Here is a 24,114-nt window from a genome sequence, read left to right as displayed (position 1 = left end):
TGTTCATTATTTTTAATGTCTGGTAAGATTATTTACTCTTCCATTCTGAGTATACTAATGATTTTCTGAAAACTATGTTTATATATTGCTTTTTATGATATAAGCTAAGATTCAAACAGTTTCTAGAGTAAAATGCATGAGGGTGAAACTGGGAGACCCTGGTTATATTTTTGACTCTGGCATTAACTAGTTATATTTTTAATAGCTTGACACTTGGGTTTTCTTATGTGTGAGACAGGGGATGTATCAACCCCTATCCCTTCAACCTCTCTATCTCTTGTTTGTGAGGAAATGATGAGAAAAATCCACCTGAAAGTGTTTCACAAAGTTAAGACAATAAGGAGCTTTATAAAAATATGTTAAGGCAGGGAATTCCCTGGCAGTCCAGTGGTTAAGACATTTGGGGCTTTCACAGCTGTGGCCCAGGTTCGATCCCTGGTTGGGGAGTTAAGATCCCGCAAGCCGCGCAGTGTGGCCAAAAAAAAAAAAAATTTTTTTAAGGCAGCATAAAACAGTTTGTCTCTAATTAATCAATGCATAAAAGCTTTTAAATAATCTTTTATTTATCTCCTCTCATAATTTGTGTCAAAAGTAGAACATACTTTTGGGGAAGGGGAAATGGAGGAAGGTGGTTAAAACGTACAAACTTCCGGTTATAAAGTAAATAAACACTAGGGATGTAATGTACAACATGGTGACTACACTTAACACGGCTCTATGATATATAGGAAAGTTGTTAAGAGTAGATCCTAAGAGTTCTCATCACAAGGAGAAAACCTTTTTCTTTTCATTTTATCTATTTGAGATGATGGATGTTAACTAAACCTATTGTGGTAATCACTTCACAATACATAAAAATCAAACCGTCATACTGTACATCTTAAACTTATACAGTGATATGTCAATTATTTCTCAATAAAACTGGAAAAAAATAAAATAAAAAGAGCAGAATATATATACCACAAAGAACTGGCCAAAAGCTATCACTTTAATCCAGCTACCTAGAAGATAGAAATTAATTTTAACTATGAGCACAGATTTTGAGACAGTTAGAAAAACATAGGAAATAATTAACCGCTTACCTACCTTTTCAAGTCATCAAATACATCTGGCAACAAAAAGTTCAGTAATGACCAAAGCTCTGATAAGTTGTTTTGCAAAGGAGTACCAGTCAAAAGAAGCTTGTTATCCGCATTGAATCGTTTTAACTCCCTGATTAGGCGGCACTTCATGTTCTTAATCCTGTGTCCTTCATCTACTATTAAGTATTTCCAGTAGCAATTCTAGAAAAGGAATTCAGGGGAAACTTTTTATATGATGATCTCACAATTTTTCCTAAAAGTAATTTTAAAGATAAAACCTCTTTATTAGGAATGAATGTTAGATTTTATCAAATGGTATTTCTATACCTATTGAGATGATCATGTTTTCCTCTGATCTACTAAGAGAATGAATTAATTTCCTAAAACTGATATATACTTGTGTTGCTGTAATAGACCTCACTTGGTCCTGAACTAATAAAGTCCACCTGCTGTTATATAGTTAAGATTTCTCCATTCACATTCTTTAGTCAAAGCCATCTGTACTTTTCCTTTCTAATGCTTTGTCAAGTTTTAATTAGTTATCTTGCAGTCCTAAAAAAAAAACTGAAGGACTTTATTAGTTCTATATGCTCTGAAACATTAAATATCGTTAGAATTTTCATTCTTGAAGCCCACATCTGAGATTGACACTTTTTTTTTTATCTGATGGTGTTCTCAACTTCTTACATAGTTATTGGTTTCTTTAGGTTTTTCCTTTCTTCTGGAGCTAATTTTGGTAATTTATATCTTCACAGAAAGCTAACCATTTACTTTCATTGAGTTGTCATGAAAATTGTTTTAATTTCTCATCTTTAATATCTGTGCTCTTTTATCTTGATTAAGCAAACTTAAAGTTCCTCTGTTTTACTGTGTAAAAATACAGAAATAGGCAATATTTCTGGGAAATATAAGTACCAAACTGGCAACTGTAGGTATCCTTGGATAATGGGATTGGCAAATTTGGGGGAAGAGTATGAAATGGGACATCTTTTGCATTTTACTTTATACATTCATAGCAAAATGAAAAGAAAATTTTAAAATAATATTATGACTTCTCTAATAAAAAACTTGGAACTTTTTTTCTGATAATAAGGCAAACAAATCAGATAGCCTGAATAATCTCTCACTATATCTACCTTAAAAAAATGAAACAATATACAACATCCTTCATAAATGAATAAGCAAAAGAGAAAACCCAATGCAACAGAAATGATGAGGAATCTGATAAATGAATTAGTAAATGGACTCATTTACTTCTGCTGCCACTCAGGAGTAGGAGTCCTGTACCCCCAATGCCATCAACCCCTAAAGCTAGGATCCTTGAAATAATAACAAAAATTCAGTGAAAGGGAAAATTACAAAAATTCTAGCCACTGGCAAATGGAATTGACAGGGAAGCTTATTGTTTCAATATGGTCTGGCTATGGTAATCAAAATAATTAGAAGATCTTCATGTTATATTATTTAGTAGAAAACAGGTGTTTCAATAAGCAACATAAAGTATTACCATATTTATAAATTATACCTATATGCTAACAATAGTTATATAACACAGCAGTAGTAATTCTCAGGTAGAGTTACAAGTGCTTTCAGGTCTTTCTGTACACTACTTTTTCCTACATGCATTATGTATTACTTTTACTGTGAAGTGAAGAAATAACTGCAAACCACATTCCAAAGTTCTACCAGCACACAAGTAAAATCTTATGTAGAGTTGAATCTTGAGCAACACAAGTTTGAAATGCATGGGTCCACTCATATGCAGATTTTTTTCAATAGTAAATACCACGTATAGTACTACATGATTCACGAGTGGTTGAATCCATATCCGGAACTGCGGATATGGAGGGCCCACTATGAAATATATGCAAACTTTCTACTGCACGTAGGGTTGGCGCCCCTAACCCCCATGTTGTTCAAGGGTCAACTGTACTGGTCAGAGTAAAACAAAGCAGTAAAGAACTGTATGTGAAATACGTGAAGCAGTGAGGAAGAAGTTCAAAACACCAAAAAATGAACTGAGAGAGGCAATGAGAAGTCCATTTTCCAACTGCATTACAATAACTTAGGCACTAATAAATAAGTAGCTACAATGCAAAGAAAAACAGATATGGGAATGTTATGCCATAGTAGATCCATAAGATAGTAAAAAATAACTTGTCTTCATATATTCCACTATTTAATTAAAATTAAATGGGTAAGTTCTATATACTTAAAGCACTTGTCAGAGACATCTGTAATACATTCACAGATTAGGTCTATGTCTGGCTGATTCTAAAATGGTGTTGTGGAGGGAATTCCCTGGTGGTACAGTGGTTAGGACTCTGCGCTTCCACTGCAGGGGGCATGGGTTCGCTCCCTGGCCGGGAAACCAAGATCCTGCATGCTGTGCGGTGCAGCCAAAAAAATTAAATTAAATTAAATTAAAAAAAGAAAACAAAGAAAAAAATTTTAATTTTAAAATTAAAAAATAAAAAATAAATGAATAAATAAAATGGTGTCGTGGCTATAGATTAAAGCACCAAAGGCTTTAACTTTCTTGTTAAGAGACTACAACCTTCATCAATCATTCTTTTTTTTTTTTTTAAATTTATTTATTTTGGCTGCATTGGGCTTCATTGCTGAGCGTGGGCTTTCTCTAGTTGCGGCAAGCGGGGGCTACTCTTCGTTGTGGTGCATGTCCTTCTCACTGCAGTGGCTTCTCTTGTTGCAGAGCACGGCTTTAGGCACGCAGGCTTCAGTATTTGTGGCGTACGGGTTCAGTAGTTGTCACTCGCGGGCCCTAGAGTGCAGGCTCAGTAGTTGTGGCGCACGGGCTTAGTTGCTCCGCGTCATGTGGGATCTTCCCGGACCAGAGCTCAAACCCGTGTCCCCTGCATTGACAGGCAGATTCTTAACCACTGCACCACCGGGGAAGCCCATCAGTCTTTCTATTAATATAAACCTCCAGGTTCTAAAGGAATATGCACAATGCAATCTATTACTTCCATCAGAAAAAATAAATAAACAAATGCTACTGGATGGTGACAAAGTGTTATAAGTTAAGAAAAATGTGATTTATGGATTACAAAGAATCCAGTAAGACCATTCATACCTGTAATACATTTCGGTCTCTCATGGCTATCTCAAATGAAGTGATCACCACAGGATGAATCTGTAATGTCCCTTTCCGTTTGTGAATATGCTTTACCAATTTTCGACGTTCTTGCTGGGTCCCATGATATAACGTAGTAGGAATCTAAAAGATTTTATATTGATTTATAACAAACTTTAGAACAAAATGTAAATAACAACAATTTGTAAAATATAAAGTTAACCATTTCTGAGAGAAAAAATATAATTTAACTTAACTTTAGTTCTATATTTCTTTTTTTTTTTTTTTTGGCGGTACGCGGGCCTCTCACTGTTGTGGCCTCTCCCGTTGCGGAGCACAGGCTCTGGATGCGCAGGCTCAGCGGCCATGGCTCACGGGCCCAGCCGCTCTGCGGCATATGGGATCCTCCCAGACCGGGGCACGAACCCGTATCCCCTGCATCAGCAGGCGGACTCTCAACCACTGCGCCACCAGGGAGGCCCTAGTTCTATATTTCTATAACAAAATGAGTCAATCAATTCTAATGAATTATTGGGCTAGTATGGGAGGATAAAAAAGCCATAAAACCAAATTGAGTGTAAGGTGAGAGAGATGGCGAAGTTATTTTTGGAATATATACTTCTCATAAGGCAATGATGCGGCTAAAATGCATAGGTATGGAAGGAAAACACCATAATAAGGATGAACAGAATTAAAAAATAAATTCTACCCAGGTCTATCTCAGGTGAGTCAAATTATTCAAGGCACTAAAAACCATCCAGGGATGTTTTAGGCAAGATGTCTGAGATTACTACAGAAACTTAGTTTATTCTATATAAACTTAGAGAAGGTATTGCTGAGATTGAAAGATAAGTCAAATAAGATATAGTGCTACACAGAAATCAACATAATTTTAGTAAGAGATCTATAACTTAATTCAGGCAACAAAACAATAAAACACTTGTAATGATAATATATTTAACAAAAGGAAACATGTCTTACTTCTGGTGTAAATCTTTGGAATTCAGCCATCCAGTTAGGCAGTGTAGACAAAGGGCCACAGACGAGAAAAGGTCCAGGTACTCCTCTCTGAATCATCAATGCAATTGTAGCAATGCATTGAACTGTCTTTCCCAATCCCATTTCATCTGCTAAAATGCCATTAATTCCATTTTCCCAAAGCATCTGGACAAAAATAATATACACTGTATTTAAATGCTGACATAAACACCTATTGAATCAGCAATAAGTTTATTTCTTATTTTAACCCAAAGATGATAATTATGATGAGACTGACATATTTACACTGTAAGTTATAATAACACTTGTGGGAACTCAGTTATCAAAGCCATAAAAATGTTGGTAGCCTTGAATAAGATAATTTTTCACTTTCAAAAATTTACTCTGGGTAAATAAGTTAGAAAATAAGTATTTACACAGAAATGTTTGTTTTATATATAATAGTGAAACACAGAAGGAACAACTCAAGTTGTGTTACATTATATTAATAGGCTATCATATAGAAATGAACCAATATCTTGTATTAAAATGGAGGATTCATTACCCTAAGCCATTCCATGCCTTCCACTTGGTACCATCGCATCACTCCTCCTGTGAAGTGTTTTGGTTGCTGAAAGGGTACTGGCTGTCCATTACATTTCCGAACTGGGTCAAAAAAGAATTTAGTATTTTGCCTAACCGTTTGAGATAATCTATCTTTAATTTTACTATTTGAATCTTTATTTTTCTGAAGATCTTCTACACAGAGATTAGAAGAGGAGCTTTCATCCTATAAAGAAAAAGTTTAATTAGAAGTTTAATACATAATAATGCTGCTACCCTCCATTAATCAGAAAATGTAACTGCTAATCAAAATTTGCCCAGTCGTATAATCACTGGGTATGAAAAAATAAAGCTACATGTTTAATAAAACCCTCTAGACGGTTACTTCCATTCCCCCACAAATTCAAAGCCACTGGAAAAAAAAAAAAAAAAACCACTTCTGAAAATAACCCTTACATATAACAGGCATATACTTCCCTTCCAAACCTCTAAAATGTGCCACCCAAGATTTATTAAGCTATTTTCTTAATAATTTCCTTAATCCATAGGAATAATAACAGATGTCTGTTAAAAAAATTATTTTCAAGGAACATAAAAATATTTACTTTCATCTAAGTAATTACTTTCACTACAGGCAAAGGGGCAAAGTAAATACAGTTTAAAAACTCACTATATCAAACTTAATAATGTCAATTTATCTTTGTGACACAGCACCAACTTATGACCAATGGTAGATTTTTATTGGTTAGCTATGTCCACAACTCCATTTTAAGAAAATGAAAACAAGGATTAAGTCAATTCAAAGGGAAGTCTTACAAATGGTAAGTCTTATAAATGATGCCACAACTGGATATTAAACTGGAAAAATAGGAAACTTGAGTTTCACCACTCCACACATAAAATCTGTGATGAAATGATATACCTAAACATCAAACCCAGAACCATAAAGCTTTTAGAAGAAAACAGAGAATAACTTGATAATTTTGTGATAGACAAACACTTCTTATACAAGACAAAAAAGCACTAACCACCAAAAAAAAAGAGGTAATGATTTGGGCTATTACAAGATTTAAATTTTTCTGCTTATTAGAAGATATCATTAAGAAAATGAGTAGGCAAGCCACGAACTTAAAGAAAATACAGTCTATATATGTGACAACAATGAGATTATAGAACTCATGTATCAACAAAACGACAAATAACCCAGTAACTGGGCAAAGGATATGAACAGAAACTTTATAAAAGAAAACATATAAACAGTCATTACAAACATGAAAATAAACTCTACATTAGTAATTAAGAAAATTCAAAATAAAACTACATGAGATTCATTTCACATTCAGTAGGACGGCTAAAATCAAAAAGATTAACAACATGAAATGCTGGCAATAATGTGAACTGAAACTTTCATACACTTCTTGTGAGAGTAAAATGGTGTGTTCACTTTGGAAAAAGATCTGTACTTTCTTATAAAGTTGAATTACATTTACCATATGACCCAGCAATTCCATTCCTAGGTATATACCGAAAAAATATCAAAACATGTCCACACAAAGATCTTTACACAAATTATCATAGCAGCCTCATTCAGAATAGTCACAAAGTGGAAACAATCCAAATGCTCATGAAGAAAATGGATTAAGACATTATAATATTCAATGGAATACTACTCAGCAATAAAAAGAAACCGACTAGTAACAGACTCAACAACATCAATGATTATCATCCACGCTGAATGAAAAGTAGCAGGAAATAAAAGAATACATATTTATATTTCATTTGTATGAAAACTAGATTGTGAAAGACGTTGTTAAAAAGACTGGGCAAAACTACGATAGAAGTCAAGAGGCAGTTGCCTTTAGGTTTGGGGTGGGGAAATGACTGGAAAGGGATACAAGGGATCCTTCTACCATAATGAAAAGGCTCTAAATCTTGATTTGGATAATAGTTACACAGATGTATACATTTGTCAGAATTCTTCCGAATGAACACAAGATCAATATGTTTGTTTATTGTATATTATAAAACGTCAATTCCAGAGTAAATTGTGGTAGAAGATTAGATTGGGCTTTATCTTTAAAAATGCAACTAAATATTTATTAAAAATATGCTTACTTAATCTTATTTACATTAAACATAGTTGGGTTATAACTGCATCATAAACCAATCCTTATACTGAACAAAGAATAAATCTTGCAATTATAGGGGTTTGGATAGTAAATACTCAGGTAACAAGGAACCTCTCTACATAAAATGAGGGGTTAGGGGTGGGGATAAAATCAAGCCTTCCCCAACAGGAACAAAGAAAATCTTGAAGGCCAGAAATAAGATTAAAGTATCCCTCAGGGCTTCCACAAGCTATGGAATATATACATGTGGAATGTATATATCCATATGGTTACAGTTACTTGCATCATTGCTAGACTCCCAAAGACCCATAAATTAATATTTACACACTAAGGAACATGCAATAGACCACCTAAACTTGGTATATAAGAAGCATGTTAGGATAAAAAAAGCCAAATGGTTATTTTTTTTAAAAAAAGCTAAGAAATAGGATAACTAGTGAGAAAAAATGTACACTGGTGATTAAGAGATCAGGGAAGCAAATATGACTCCTAAATTTAATATCTATTATAAATCTCTTACCTCATTCTCCTTTTTACTTTTCTTCGCCACAGACAAAATTTCCTAAAACATTGAGAAAACAAAAACAAAATAACAATGAATGTGGTTCATTCATTTATTTAACAAACATTTATTCTTGTTCTGATTTTATGCCAGGAAATAGGGATAAGCCTTGAAGGTAATTAAAATACAGGTGGACCTCAGACAGAATCTTTTTTTTTTTTTTTTTTTTTTTTACAGTCCAGGTCTTTTATTTTCTTTACACCATCATGCCATGAATTCATAGGGAATGAAGCGGATAGCAACTTATAAAATTCTGAATTCGTTAGCAGCACTTAAAAATTGGGATATTTACTCCTAAATTTTCCAGCTTTTTTTTTTTAGTCAAAGCTTATCTGAATAGACTAAGTCCAAATTCACGAAGTCCTCTAGTACAGAGGCTGGCAAACTACAGACCGTGGACCAACTCCAGCCGGCAACCTGTTTTTATAAATGTCTAAATAAAAGTTTAATTAGAACAAAATCAGGCTCACTGGTTTACAGTCTGTCTATGGCTGCTTTCTGGATACAATGGCAAAGTTCAGGGTTGATTAGTTACCCACAAAACTACTGAAAGCCAAAAATGTTTACCATCTGGCCCTTTACAAAAGAAAGTTCTCCAAACCCTTCTCTAGGTTACTACCATTATTCAAGGATTCACTCCCAAATGTATTACAGTCCCAACTCCAGCCCACTTTAGGCCTCTCTGGATTCAAGGCCTGAGTTTGTAATCCTGAGCAAGAGGCACAGACAAATACATTAAAAATACAGAATAAAAGTGTTCGGATTTTGAATTACCTACTAGATGCTAAGGGTAAGGAGACAATGTCCCTGGTGACTTAGGAGAGTATTATATCAAATTATCTGAAAAAGTTGTCATCAAGGCATAATCATTAAAGACAGAATTAGGCTGTATTTCAAGCAGAAAGAATAGCATGTGCAGAGGACCAAGGGAATAAAATAGTATGATACATTCAAGAAATTTTAAGCATATCTCAAATTTGAGATACACAGGAAAATGACAGGACATGTAAGTGAATGACACCACATACATACATACATGTGTATATGTAAAGTATTATGTAAGTATAGATATTCATATGCTAAGGCCGAAGCGATTTTATATAGAGAATGGATAGAAGAGTTGTCTTTTAAAATGGCTAGATAAGCTGAACCTTTTTGGAGAACGATTTGTGAGTGACTCAAAACGATACCAACTACTAAGTATTCTTTTTAGAAATTAAACCTCCTAAACTCCTGACACTGCTTAGCTCTATAGCTTCATCCTTCACCACTTGTTTGTTTACAAACCGGAGCCAAATATAATTTCATTTTAAGTTTTTTTTAACTTTCCAGGAACTTCCTGCCTCTGGACATTGGTCAAAGGTTATTATCTCTTCCTACAACACATCCCCAGTATCTTCCCTATATCTTACTATTTCCCTATTAACCTACCCCCACCTTTAAATGATTTAACTTTTATCCCTCAAGTCTCAACTTCCTAGATGAAACCTTTATGAACCTCATGCCTGAGTTAAGAGCCCCTCTATATGCTCAATAGCATTTTCCAATTATCCAATTATATTTGACTACTTCCTTCTAAATTTTTCTCACTGGATATAGGCTAAGGCAAAGACAGTGATTATGTTACCGAGTCTAAGCTCGTACTGCTCACTGCTTGACAGGCCAATAATCAAAAGAGACGAGTTGCTGGGGCAAGGAATAACAACTTTATTCAGAAAGCCAGCAAACCGAGAAGATGGTGGGCTCATGCCCCAAAGAACCATCTTGCCTGAGTTAGAATTCAGGCTCCTTTTATACTAAAAGGGGGGTGGGGAGTAAAGTCAAACATTTCCTGGTTCCCATCAGCCTCTGGAGGGGATGTGTTAATTTCTTCCTCCCTGCAGTCATTCACAGGTGGGCCTGGTCAGAATGTTTCCTGTGAGCTAAACAAAGGTATTTTAGCTTAATGCTCATTCCTGGGAAGCAGGGTTCCCACAGATGGGCCATTATGTATAATTTAAGCTTATAGGCAACATCCCTTTAGTGACTACCTTATAATACAAAAGGTTCTTCCCTATTACAATTACCTTTCTTTACTAATTGATCTTATCCACTTAGAACAAAGTTTGTCCATAGCAGATATGCCACCAACATTTGATGAATTAAAATAACAGCCATGTGATTAGCTAAACTTCAATAAATCTCATTAATAGTGTTTTTCAAACTGCAGACTGAATGTGTTCCATAATAAATTGAGTGGGTCTCAACTATTATTTTTAAATGGGAAAAAAGGGAAAATATGAGAGTACATCCCTAGACTAAAGACAAGTATTATGTGAAACTTTATACCTTATGAAGATGTAAAGAGAATCTCAGGTAAAAGAAAAATGGAGTAGGTAATTAAGGTTAGAATTTTTTTAATATTAAGAATGTGATACATTAAATTATGCTTAAGGAATATTTAGGGTTTGTCATAACTGAGGACACTCTTTAATTAGTTTCTATTTAATGAGGTAATAAGTGAGAAGGTGAAAAAAGAAATGGCTTTAGAAATGAGTTTATGATTTTAGTTCTTTAATGGTCTTCAAACAAAAACAGAGTTCTTAAGATACAGTTTTGAGGTTCTAAGAAGTTATAATAATTTCTGATTAGGCCAAGCTCATGCTCCTTTAACAAACAGGAAGACGGTACCATCTTCCTCCTTAAAACACTTAACTGGCTGAAAACCCAGGTAAATAACAGTAATCAATACAGCTTTAAGGTGGTTCAAAACCCACAACAGGTTTTACTCAACATCGAATCTTATGTGTCCTTCCCCCTTTATTTTTACCTCTTTTGACATGACCTCTGAAATATTGTATGATTCATCTTCTCTTCCTCTTTTCTTTCTCATAACTATAAAAAAAAATTTTATTTTTTATAGTAATTAAAACAAAAATATAAACACATAGTCTTCAAAACTGGAACAAGGAAATTTACCTGCATTCTCCTCACTTTCATCAATGGAATTCTTACCCTACAAAACAAGGATTTAGAGTATTATTTTCCTAAAGACTTCTACGGTATTACATGTTAAAAGGCACAGATTAGGTTAGCTTTCCTTGCAGTTGAACCACATCCACAACTCTTCACTATTATGCTTACCAAAAGGTAATCTTTTTCTGTATTTCCCTACTATAACTTGTTTGTAACCATATCCCTCTACTTTTTCCCAAAGACTCTACTTTCCTCAGTTTTCTTCCATGTAAGAGACATTTCAAAACTAAACAAAGAAGGCATTTTTATTTTGAAATTACCATGTACATCTTCTCTAACTATACTTATGCTGAAGATACTCATTGGGTATGGTATGGAAGGAGTACTCATTTTCAGTATAATTTATAAGTTAATTACAACTGACAGTAGAAATAAAAGAGAAAACCAACTGAAAAATTACTAGTGAAAGGAGATAAGGGAAAGGAAGAAGTGTTCAAAAACAAAGTTTCAGAATGAGAGCTGGCAAAGAATAGGTAGACAACATATATGAAAAATAAAAATGACAAAGAAATAAGGTAAATATAAAAATGAAGTTAAAAATGTAAAGGATTAAAAAAGAAAATACCAAAAGAGACGAGTGAAATGGAATAGGCAGAATTTAATGGTTGACACCTTTAGAATAAAGGGAAAGAAACCCAAAACCTGGTATAAAAATTTAGCTGGGTGAAAGTGAAGGCTGATTGAAATCAGCAGTTTGAAGAGTACGGAGTAAATGGTTAAGCCAGTAAAATTATAAGTACATTCTTCAAAAACCCAAAATAAGTTCCTGGAATTCACAACTGAGCCAAACATCAGTTTTCCACAATTGCTTTTGTTGCAGTTATCTGCTATGTACTTTAACATCACCAATAACCACACTAAGAATCAAGTAACTGGACTTAAAAGATACCCTACCTATTTTTCCTATTGGCATTTACTATTTATTAGATATGTGACCTTCAAAGTTAGTCAATTCTCATTCACAATAGTTGTGTTCTATAAAGTCGCTGTCAATACTGAACTAGGGAACATTGCATCAGTGCATCTAGAAGAAATACAAGTTTAGGTTCCTGCAAGCCTCTGGTCACATCTTCATCAACTGATCAACGCATAACCCTATTTTATGCATGTTGCTGTTTAAACACAGCTCATTTAAAACATATGCTGATTAACACTGAACTCAAAGCCAACAGCACTGTAACTCACATCTGAAGGAAGCTTAACTAACACGCATATTTTCTCCATAAGGAACATCACAGCCTTCTTGCAATAGAAACACTAGACAGCACTTCAGCACAATGTGGCCGACAGTCTTTTAAACAGCAAAACCACCAAAACCACAAAAATGCAAAAATCATGGCACTAAATGACCACAGAAAGGACACTTGTTTACACTGTGACAACTTAAATAAGGCAGATAGCTTTGTTTGACCTCAGCTGGGAATGTGCATGTTGGGAGACTCTAATTTTTTGCCATTCTGCATATGCACATGTCTGTGAATGACCACAAAAACACAGGTGACAAATTTTAGCAAATAGGCTAAGTGGCAAGTATGGGATCTATAAACAATGAGGATGAACTGTGCCTTATCTCCTTGCATCAGCTTCTTTATACATAAAATGTAGATAATAACAGTATCTCTACCTAACAGAGCTGCTTTAGAATTAAGTAAAAACATGTAAAGCTTAGAACAATACCCGGCACATAGTAAGTACTCAATAAATGTTACCTTTATTATTTCTCTTTTCACTAACACAAGTGTTGTTTGTACAATCCCTATCAATATAGCATTAAACAGCCTCATCTTAAAACATATTCCCCAAAAAGATCTCATCTAAAATTCAGGCTATCCCTAAATGAATGCTCTATCTGAAATGCTATTACCATATATGCCACATGTTCCAATTTTGGTTCCACTGCTACAGCTATGTACAAGATACAAATTCAGATTATTCTTATGGCTCCAAGTTGACATGATGAGGTTAGAGGCATGAAGAAGAGTAAGCATTACATGCTCCAAAAGAGCTGGCCACTTATAAAATGCCTTGAGGTATAAAATATTTGCAGATTTTTCCCCAGATAAGAAAGTGAAATTCTGCTATTATGAAATATAGTCCACAGAATAAGAAACTAAAAAGGTCATAGTTTAGCTCTCCTCCCATATATCTAAAATACTGAGAAACAGATTTTACATATTTCTATGCAACCAACAAAGATAGGTTATCAGATAAAGAAGATTAAAATTAAATAGATGATCAGTAGTCAAAAGAATACAAGAGAATGTCTTCAATATCTAAGGTAACGTATACAAAATATTCTAGCTTACTATTTATTACCTTAGTAACTTTTAAAGATTCCTTTTTTCTCTCCAATTTCTCTTTCTTCTTCTGTTCCTGTAAGATAATTTTTTCTTAGTGTCAAAACTGGAAAATGCAAAGTATGAAACACACATCTCAAATAACTTAAGTTCACAATGAAGAAACTGTATATAAAAATTAAAAAACAAGAACTTGCGCTTCAAGCCTTTATGGAGTAACAGAGAACAGATTTACCCTCCTGCCTTAAGCAACTAAAATCTAGATAAAATATATCAGTGGTTTTCAGCAACACGCAGCAAAGAACAGTGAGCACTGTCACAAACCACGTGAATCTTCTGATTGCCCAGCTTACTGCCTGGAGGCAACTTCCAAGTGCAAATAATGGAGGGAGAACCCAAATAGAGCTCAACAGTCTCCCTGAGTTGAAAAGACAGAGTGCAAAACTCAGAGGCGCTAGCAAACCAAGGTCAAGTACCAGAGAGGAGACAGTTGCATACAAAAGAGGCTCTGAAGATCTGTAGTGGCATCCTCAGGCTGAGTACTGATCAGTGTGTGAGTGTAAGAAAATGAAGGCCAGGAAAAGAGCAACTAGAAAGCAGGTAGAACAATCCCTGTGCTCACAAGGGCTCAGGAACAGTTCACATTCCCGTCAGCCAAAGCTGAAAGGCCTCTTAATGTATGGGGCTTCAAGAACATTCAGAAGAGGGACCAAGTTATTCTTGGACTAAAAAAGCTGTTCCATAAGCCCCCTAACAAAGCTTTAAAAGCAGGACAGAAAACAATTCAAACCATTTCCAAGAGGTGGTTAAAAGAGTATTTACCTTACAGTGAGTCATTAAGCTTGGTATTTGTTTTTGTTTCATTTTACCAAACGAAGGGTTAAAAAGGGCTTCAACAAAGGAAAAAGAGAATTTAGCAAATGTAGCAAAATCTTGATTGATAACTGTTAAATGTGAATGATGGGGACAAAAGGATTTATTGTAGTGTTGACACCTGCCCAAGTTTTTAAATCTTCATACTTCTAGTGGACTATAAATAAATTATACAGTGTCTTAGATGATAAATGCAACGCGAAGAAAAGAAAAAGGTAAAGGGGATCAGGAGCGTGAGGATGGAGGTGTCAGGTAACTTTATTTAAGGTTGTCAGGGCAGGTCTCATTGAGAAAACGTGTAAGCCAAAGCTTGAAGATGATGATGAAGTAAGCCAGGCAGATATCTATTGAGAAGAGGATTCCAAGTAGAAAACAGCCAGTGCAAAGGCCTAAAGGCCGGAAACACACGTAGAACAAGGTCTGAAAGGTATGGGGGTTGAGGGAGGCAACCAGACTGCTTATAGTCTTGTAGGCCATCATAAGGACTTTGGCTTTGTTAGAAACAATGTAAGCTAGAAAGCAGTGAAACATCATTAAAATACTGCAAGCGGGTGGGGGGAAGCACTAAAGAAAAATAAATTCTTCACCCAGTAGAAAATCTTTCAAAAATAAAGGTAAATGAAGACTTTTTCAGATATAAAAGCTAAAAGAACCTAACACCAACAGAAAATGCAAACAAATCTATAATTACAGAAAGCAGATCAGTAGCTATCTGGTGATGAAGACAGGAAGTGAGGGATGGGAGAAAATTAAAAAGGGGCAGAATTCAGCCATAAAAAAAAGAATGTGATCTTGCTATTTGCGACAATATGGATGGACCTTGAGGGCATTATGCTACGTGAAATAAGAGAGAAAGACAAATACTATATGATTTCACTTACATGTGGAATCTTAAAAAAAAAAAAAAAAAAGGCTCACAGATTCAGAGAACAGACCGGTGGTTGGGGGGTGGGGGGGTGAGGGGTGAGGTCAAAAGGTATAAATTTCCAGTTATAAAATAAACAAGTCATGGATGGGGATGTACTATACAGCATGGTGACCACAGTTAATAATACTTATTGCATATTTGAAAGTTGTTAAGAGAGTAAATCTTAAAAGTTCCCATCACAAGGGAAAAAAATTTTTTTAACTGTGTACAGTGACAATGTTAACTGGACTTACTGTGGTGATCATTTTGCAATATATACAAATATTGAATCATTACACTGTACACCTGAAACTAATATAATGTTACATGTCAATTATATCTCATTAAAAATGGGGGAACAGGAAGAATTTTTTGGAATTAATGGTTATGTTCATTACCTTGGCTGTGGTGGCTTCACGGGTATACATTTTAAAAATGTACAGTTTTGTGTATATCAGTTATATTTCAATAAAGCAGTTTTTAGAAAAGGGGAATGAGCAACATAAAATTCACAATTTCTGGCATCCAAAAAATATCACTGGACAGGATAAAAATCAGTTAACAGGTGAATAAAAAAATAAATGTTGGAGTAAAGCAATTTATACTGAGGAAACTCCAACAGCTCAGGGATTGGCAGGCAGCACAGTGAGGATGAAGTTGGAACTAAAAACAGGAGTTTTGGTCTAAAGTCTGCTTAGAAGCAGTTACTCTTGAATGAAACACACCTTGAATGACAAAAGCAAACTACAGAAGAACTACATATAGTCTGATACCGTTCTTATAAGGTTCAAATAAGCAAGACCAAAAATATACACTGTTTATGGATATATACATATGTGATATATGTTAAACTATTTTTTTAAGCAGAGGAATGATAAATACAAAATTCATGATGGTAATTACCTCTGGGTTAGGATGGTAAACGAGGCAAGGAGACGGGAAAGAGAAGCAGAAATGTAGGTGCAAAAATATTTAGAATGTCCTAGTTCTTAATTCTTGTTCATTTAATTAATACAGTATTCATAATTTTAAAAAAATGTTCATATATTCATACAATGGAATGCTTCTTAGGAATAAAAATGATCAAATGTTCTTTATCTTGACTGTGCCATTGGTTACACAGGTCAAAACTCATCTAACTCTTAAAATGTGTGCAATTTATTGTGTGTAATTTATATCTCAATAAAGCTTATTTTAAAAATTTAAGCTATTAGCTATAATCAATCACATATACATACCTCTAACTGCTGCTGTTCCATTTTAGTCAATAAAAATTTGGAGTAAATATTGCTTTTTTCAAGCAAATGCTGAAGTCTACGATATCGAATGTCCATGGACTCCCTATCCCAAGACATGCGAGCCTATCCAAAGAGAAAGTTTCCATAATTACTAACGGTTTACATACATTGATTTTTTTTTTGCATAAGGTGTAACAAAGATGACTAAACAACTGCTCTTTAGGTTTAATATATTTCCTGTAATTCATGAAAAATATTTTTATAATATTAAATTCACTTACTAAAAATGGTTATCTTCCAAACAAAAACCTAGAATAGCTACAAAAAAATATGATTCTGGGGTTCAACAGGCAATCTGATAAAGTATAGCTTGGCTACCAAAATACTGAAATTTCAGACACTGAATATATGGTTATTGGCATCTACAGAATTGAAGGTCCATTTTCAAAATATCTGAAATTAAAGTGAGAAAGCAAATATTTAATTCAAGTTGAATTTAAGTTTTTACAAAACCAAATGATTTCAGAAAAGAAAAATTTTATACACCAGTTTAATTTGAAGGAGCACTGGAATTAAGATAGTCTCATTAGCTAGGAATCAGAACATCTAGTTTTAGAATTTAAAAACTATATTGTCAAAATATTTAAACGTGCTAAATCTACTGTTTATTTCTTACAAGCTTCTTTCCTCCTCAGTATTGTGTTGCCCAAGCTTTGCCCTTACTTTTTAGCTTTCTACTCTCATACTCTTACCTTTATCTTTCACCTCTGTATGCCTTCCATTTACAAACCTCTGCTTTCCATATTACTTTTACACACCATTTATTTATTGATTTGTAAGACAAATAAATACAACAGTCTAGTGGCTGAGGAGGAACCCTCTCAATTCACAATAAAAGTTAAATATTTTAAGAGAATAACAGAGGGCACAAGAGAGAAAACAAAAGCAACAAATAGTATAGTTCAATGGTCCACAAACATTTTCTGTAACAGGGAAAGGGCAAATATTTGAGCATATGGTTTGTATTGCAAATACTCAAATCTGCCTTCGAGCAGTTATAGACAACATGTAAACAAAAGTTGTGTTCCAATAAAATGGACATAAGGCCAAATCCAGTTCATAATTTGCCAGCCAAATACTGTAATCTGAACTCAAAAGAAAAGCATTAAGTGGGCTGAAGTCAAGTGAGAGTTGAATATATGCAAATCTTACTAACCAGCAATTCCACTCCTGAGTGAGTGTGAGTGTGTGTGTGTGTGAGGTAAATTTAATTTAGTGGTTAAGGCTTGACCTTCAAAATCAGACACCAGTATATGTTAGCTTATATTCCCCAGATGTTCTGTCATCTAACTTTTCTTTCAAAATAAATTTATTTTCTATTACAAAAGCAGTGACAATAAGATACCTAAGAATAAATTTAATGAAATACATGCGCATTACAAGAAAATAAAAATTCTTTTAAAAATCATCCATAGTCTTACCTGTGCAGATAATCTGTTGATGTCTCATAAAACTCTATTTTCAGTTCTTTTAGGACAGCCTTTCTTTTACTATTACCAACGTACTACTATGATTACAATAGTCAGTCACTGAATGAAATGGATATTATAAATGAGATGAAATTACTTAAAACTTTATAAAAATGAATTCCTAAATTTAATTTTAGTTAAAATACTTTGTGCTTAATTTATCTGCTGCCTTAAGTCCTGTTCAGAATAAATTAGCATACATCTTTAAAGTAATTAAAGCTTTAAGGTGCCATCATGGAACAATAATTTATAATATAATTAGAATACGCCAATGGTTAACCTTTAAACCCAGTCTTCTGTATTTCAAAATAATTCTGTAGTAAATCTTCTCATCTATCATTACTCTTTCTTGACTTAATTTTGTTGTCTGTTATATTAAAGTAAATTGTAGCTGCATCTGTGGAAAGTATTCAATACTGAGTGCCTGGCAGGAAGAATCTCTTGATGAGAGTGAGAGTATGCCAGTGGACACCAAGAGCATAAATTCTCTACCCCATCTGTCTACCCCATTACCTCTCCCAAACCCCAGTTTTATTTATTTATTTTGCGGAGGGAGTTCTATTTCAGGTTACACAATGTGAACTGTTGTCCTTTTTTACCTTTCCAAGAACCCTCACAACTCTTACCATTCCCCTTCCCCCACGTACACAGAAGTTAAAGCTACTCTCAAGTATTCTAGACTAACAATGACTTCTTTCAAAAGGAAATGAAGGTGAAAAGTCAAAGAAGATAACTGTAGCAAATGAATGTCAAAATCATTCTCCAGGATCTTCACAAACCTTCAAACCTCCTAAAGCAAAGTAAATGCTTCTCATTAAGAACTTAAGCTAGCTCTTCCTCTCTTAAGTACTTCTAAATATATGCCCATAAATACTGAATTCTCCCAAAAGAAAAAGAATCATTACTTTTGTGTACTGAATTTTTTGGCTCCAAAGACATGTAAGAGAGAGACTTATTCTTAGAATTTTCTCTACAGTCACTGAGGGAATAATTTGTAAGTGTCAAGGGCAAAAAGTAATCAAATTCTTTCAATACCTGTACATAAAAAGACACGTAATAACAATGAACCACAATCCTACTAGGTTTTTAGCAAATTACACCCTTGCACTAATGGGACTGAAAAGAGCTTTATTCATGGAAGTATTGAAAAATGGATTAAAAATTGCTATTTTAAGTTCTATGATGCATAACTGCTAAAGAAAAGCTAGTTGTACCATACCTATCCCTCAAGAGTAACAATTCCAAAAAGCTTTAGGATTGCAAAATGTTCAAAAGCTTAAAAATTTCACTGAAAGTAGAAGTTATTTTGACCTCTAGTTTAATCAGCAAATACTTATGGTACTATAAATTTTGACAGACCTTTTTAATTTATTTATTAAAAATTTTTTTTTTGGCCACACCGCACCGCACCGCTTGTGGGATCTTAGTTCCCCGACCAGGGAAAGAACCTGGGCCCACAGCAGTGAAAGCCTGGAGTCCTAACCACTGGACCACCAGGGAATTCCCTGATAGACCTTTTTTAAATGTGAAAATAATCTTTCTTCACTTGAACTCATGCATTCTTGAAATGTATTCTTATTACACCTCATATCTTTCTTCAAATAGCATTTCCTTAACCAACAATCTTCATGGGTTATAAAAGTGAACTACACTACTCAAAATTAGGGTTTATCGCTTACAATCTCTGGAGTTGACTCTACTCTGGACCATGCCCCAGGATTCATCCTTTACAATTCACCTTGTTACAATGGCTAGTAAGTATATTTATTTTATTTATATAATCATATATGTTAGGTAATATATTATAAAATATTCTTTTACCTTAGTTAGAAATTCAATAGACATTTACCATAGCCTACTATTTGCCAGGTGCACAGCCTACAAAAACAAAACAATGTGATGTGCCCTCAAGGAACAAAGTGAGAAAGAATCAAGTAAGTAAGGATAATACTGTCTAACAAAGTACTGTAGGAATTCATAGAATGAGTAAAGGTGGTTCAAGGTTGACCTCCCAATTCTATTAAAATTTGTTAACATACTGCCTTACCGGATTATGGTTAACTACAGATCATCAGTAATAATGGAACTATTATATACTGGAGTGAAAGTATAGCAAGGTGGTTAAAAAGTGTGAATTCTGGAACCATATGGCCTACATTACCATCTCTGTCCTGCCATTTACTAGCTGAGGGACCCCAGGCAACCTCTAGGTGCCTCAGTTTCCTCATCTGTAAAGTGGAATGAAAATAGAACCTAGTTTATAGACTATTTTAATAAAAGTAATAGTTTATACTAGTAATTAAACTAGTAAGTTTAATAATAGTAATCATAATGAGTTTAATAATGGTATCTACTTGATCCTATTGAGGATTCAATGAGTAAAATACATGTACAGCATTCAGAACAGTGACCGACTCACAATAAATGATCATGAGGTGTCAAAAATGCTAACAAAAGAATCATTATTGTTGATATAAAATAGCAGGGAACTAACTAATTCATTACTTGCCTTTGGAGTGCATTATTCCCCAATTTGAGTAGTTTTGTAATTACATGGAGTTAATTCAATATTAATGTCCTCAGAGAGGTTTAGTGTTAAGGACAAGAACTCTGGAGACAGCCAAACTTGAGTTCACTAGTGTGTGACCCGACCCCCAATTGCCTCAGTTTCATCCTATGTAAATGGAGATATCAAAAGTACCTAAATAACCATAATACTGGGAGGGCTAAATAAATTATTACAAGAAAAGCACTTAGTAGGCAGCACATAGGATGTAGTAGGTGTCAGTCTTCTTGCATATGCAATAATAAAGCAAGAGGGTGGGACAGTACTGGAGTAAAATATACTTAAAAACTGAAGTTTTTTAAGAGGTTAAAAACTGCTTTTAGTAACCTACAAAATACTCTGTACCAGAAAACCACAAGGATAATTAACTCTTCGTTGAAAAAGTACATCACATTTCAACCTAAAGGATCTTACTTAGCAATAGCCCAAGAAATGGAAAAGAAAGCAAAAAACAAGTTAATCACTTAGGTGGAAAACAGCACTGAAAGAATTCACTACCGACTTTGGAAGAATTATAAGAGCTAAACAAGCAATTTGAAATGCTCACTTAAGAGAGATGAGGCCACTTTATAGACCAAGACTATATCTGATAGAAGCCTCATTCAAAGCTCATGCAAAGGTTTCTCAAAAATAGCATCGGTAAACAGAGATAAATAAGGAAGCCCGTTTTAAAGTTGATGAAAAAATAATAATAAAGTTGATGAAAAACCAGACTAGTAAACTTAAGCACACAAACCACACCCCCGACGATGAACTTGATGCCTATTTTACCTTTTCTAGCATCTTCCTCTCTCTCTCTAGCCCAGCAGCTTCAAGTTGTTCTTCCTCCTCTACCATGGCTGGGGTAATCACGGCAGTCTCCGGCTGTTCAACCGTATCTGGAGCTACGGACCCTAGGAGGGGACAAGGCTTTTAAATTGCAGCTTTAAAAAATGACCAGTTACTCAACTTCCGAGGAAAAAACCTTCCTCCCTTTCCCAGATGCATTTGAGGCAAACCATGAAGACCCAGGGGGACGCCAGTATCACCTCTCAGAAGACATCCTAAGACTTCACTAGGTCAACAAGTTGCCTGGACCCCAGTTTACAAATGGGGATGTTCGGGAAAACGCAGCTCCCCTGTGTCAAATCTCCTATACCATGCACATACGCGCAGCTCCGGGTGTCCCTCACTCACTCCCCACAGAAAAGGTAACACTCCTTTCCTCCTCAGTCTCTGCCCGGGGTCGCCTCTCCCCTCAAAAGCTCGGCTGCAGTCTCTCCATGCTGCTCCCGCACTCCCGCCCCGGACGCCGCCGCCCGCTCCGGGAGGCAGGTTCTCCTCACTCACCGCCGCTGCTCGCGGGGCGCTGCGCCGGCATGGCTGGACACACACTCCGGAACCGGGTGCCCTCCTCACAGCGCCTGCAACGCCGCGCGCTAAAGCCTCCCAGCCGCTTGCCGGTCCCAGTCTCCCGACCAGGTGTCCAGCCAGAGAAAAACGCGCGCTTCTCCTTCGCGGGAAAACGCCGTCATCTCGCGATACTTCGTGCTCTCCACCCCGCCCCCGAGCCCCGGTGGCGCGAGACTTGGCGAAGTTTGGTTTTCGTCAGAAGCGTCTTGGGGGACTGTGAGCTTTTACGGGGACCTCGGGTTTGGGGAAGTTGGGTTTTGCTGCAGAAGTCATCCTTAAACTAGCTGTGTGATACTGGGCGAGTCTGCCTACCGTGGAGGGCCCGGTTTCCTTACGTAATTGATGATGGTGCCGCACTATGCAGACTTCAGTAGCGCTCTTGTTTGCAAGGTACCTTCACACACCGGCTAATGTGATTAAATCCTGCCAACGGATGATCCTTTAGGTAGAAAGATGTACTGAGTATCCAAGTGAAGATGTCAGAGACAAATACTGCTAAACTTTGCCACTATCCGCAGTTCACATTTTGAGTGAAAATTCCCCGAAATGACCCAGAAGAGGGCTCTTTTTGTGGCTGGGATAGGAGAGAGAAACAAGAAGATTATGGTAGAGTTCTTGTTGAAAAGTTGTTTCAGAATAAGGGAGAACTTAATGCAGTGATAAGCCTACCGGAGTGGCCAGCAGAAAAGACGTAAGGTTCAGGAATTCAATAGACCAGTTATTAGAGAAGGCACCTGAAGGGAGGAGCTGGGCTTTTCTGTCCCTTGGTTTTCACTTCAGCCTTCAGTCCTTCCTTTTCTTACCTGCAGTCCCTTTTAACAAGTTCTTTTGCTACCCCTCGCCGCAACCTCAGAATTTATGGTATACCTGCCATGTAACTACCTGTTTCCTCCATTTCTGACTCCAACAACTTTAATTATTTGTAATTGTACAAAATTTAAGGGTTTACAATGCATGTCACGTCCCTCATAACCATCTTCAGCAACCTTCATAACACTGAGATTAGCAGATTGTTTTTATCCCTACGTTATAGGTGAGAAAACTGATGCTCACAGAGGATAAATTAACTTGCCCAGAAGCCTACAGTCACTTTGTGATAAAACAGTAGCCAAACCCAGGTCTTTCGAAAACTAGTTCAGTATTAAGATAAATTATAACCTCCATTAGTAATTATTCTTAAATCATACCTCTTTCTTATCAAAGACAATAGCTATCAGTCAGTCTCACGCTACTAAGATTTCTGACCTTCACCAAACTAACTCCGAAATTTCTTGCCCCGACTTCTGAAACACTGCTTTTTACAGGGGTTTCCCCTAAGGTACTGAACATCTTTTCTTGTTCCCTCTTTTGAACTCAATTGTGGCCCACCTCCCCAATCTTTCCTCCGTCTGTTTTTTCTCTATATACTTTGTTCCATGCAGTATCTGCTCTACAGACTTCGATGATCAACTCAAGGCCAACAACTTCCCTTCTGATTCCTCAGAGATCAAATGGGGAAGATTTATCCAAACACACGTGGGATGGAATTCAAGGCAATTTCATCTCATTCTCAAAGGACAGGAATCTCATCTAACATCTTAGTCCCACACTTGACACAAGTTGCACTGGGTGTTTCTGGACACGTTTGCCACTGTGCAGACCTCAAGAGTGGCTATGAAAAGTTTTGTTCATTCACTTTAAGGGTATACATTTAAATGTCATCTGGGTACCTGTAACTTTTCTAGGTGCTGTACAGCAATGAACCAGGCAAACAGGATTCCTGTTGATACGGAACTCACCTTCCAGGAGTTGAGACAAATACGTACATGTGAGAAATTCTCTGCAAAATATTAGAATAGAGTGGTGTGAGAGTAACTGGGTAGTTACTTTAGACTGGGTAATCAGGTAT

The 24,114-nt window shown here is 35.6% G+C and overlaps 1 protein-coding gene across 2 annotated transcripts in view; it reads right to left on the bottom strand.

The window, feature by feature from the left end:
• HELLS (helicase, lymphoid specific) overlaps positions 1 to 22,311 on the bottom strand; it is a gene marked incomplete at its 3' end in the record, with an annotated part of 34,801 nt that extends 12,490 nt beyond the window's left edge. The window contains exons 1-10 of one of the 2 annotated variants that reach the window (XM_079717599.1): positions 22,164 to 22,311; positions 21,606 to 21,727; positions 16,740 to 16,862; positions 13,741 to 13,797; positions 11,368 to 11,404; positions 11,219 to 11,283; positions 8,368 to 8,409; positions 5,720 to 5,944; positions 5,158 to 5,340; positions 4,177 to 4,320 (exon numbers count right to left, since the gene is read on the bottom strand). In XM_079717599.1, the coding sequence (XP_079573725.1) occupies positions 4,177 to 4,320; positions 5,158 to 5,340; positions 5,720 to 5,944; positions 8,368 to 8,409; positions 11,219 to 11,283; positions 11,368 to 11,404; positions 13,741 to 13,797; positions 16,740 to 16,862; positions 21,606 to 21,727; positions 22,164 to 22,194 (1,029 nt within the window). In that variant the 5' untranslated portion in view covers positions 22,195 to 22,311. The remainder of the gene's footprint in view (positions 1 to 4,176; positions 4,321 to 5,157; positions 5,341 to 5,719; positions 5,945 to 8,367; positions 8,410 to 11,218; positions 11,284 to 11,367; positions 11,405 to 13,740; positions 13,798 to 16,739; positions 16,863 to 21,605; positions 21,728 to 22,163) is intronic. The other variant, XM_079717600.1, reaches the window with a different exon arrangement.
• Between the last annotated feature and the right edge of the window lie 1,803 nt (positions 22,312 to 24,114).

The sequence above is a fragment of the Hyperoodon ampullatus genome (assembly GCF_949752795.1).
Source record: "Hyperoodon ampullatus genome assembly, chromosome: 1".
NCBI classification, from domain to species: domain Eukaryota; kingdom Metazoa; phylum Chordata; class Mammalia; order Artiodactyla; family Ziphiidae; genus Hyperoodon; species Hyperoodon ampullatus.
The sequence above is the reverse complement of the archived record's forward strand: the minus strand, read 5'-3'. Positions and strand labels throughout refer to the sequence as shown.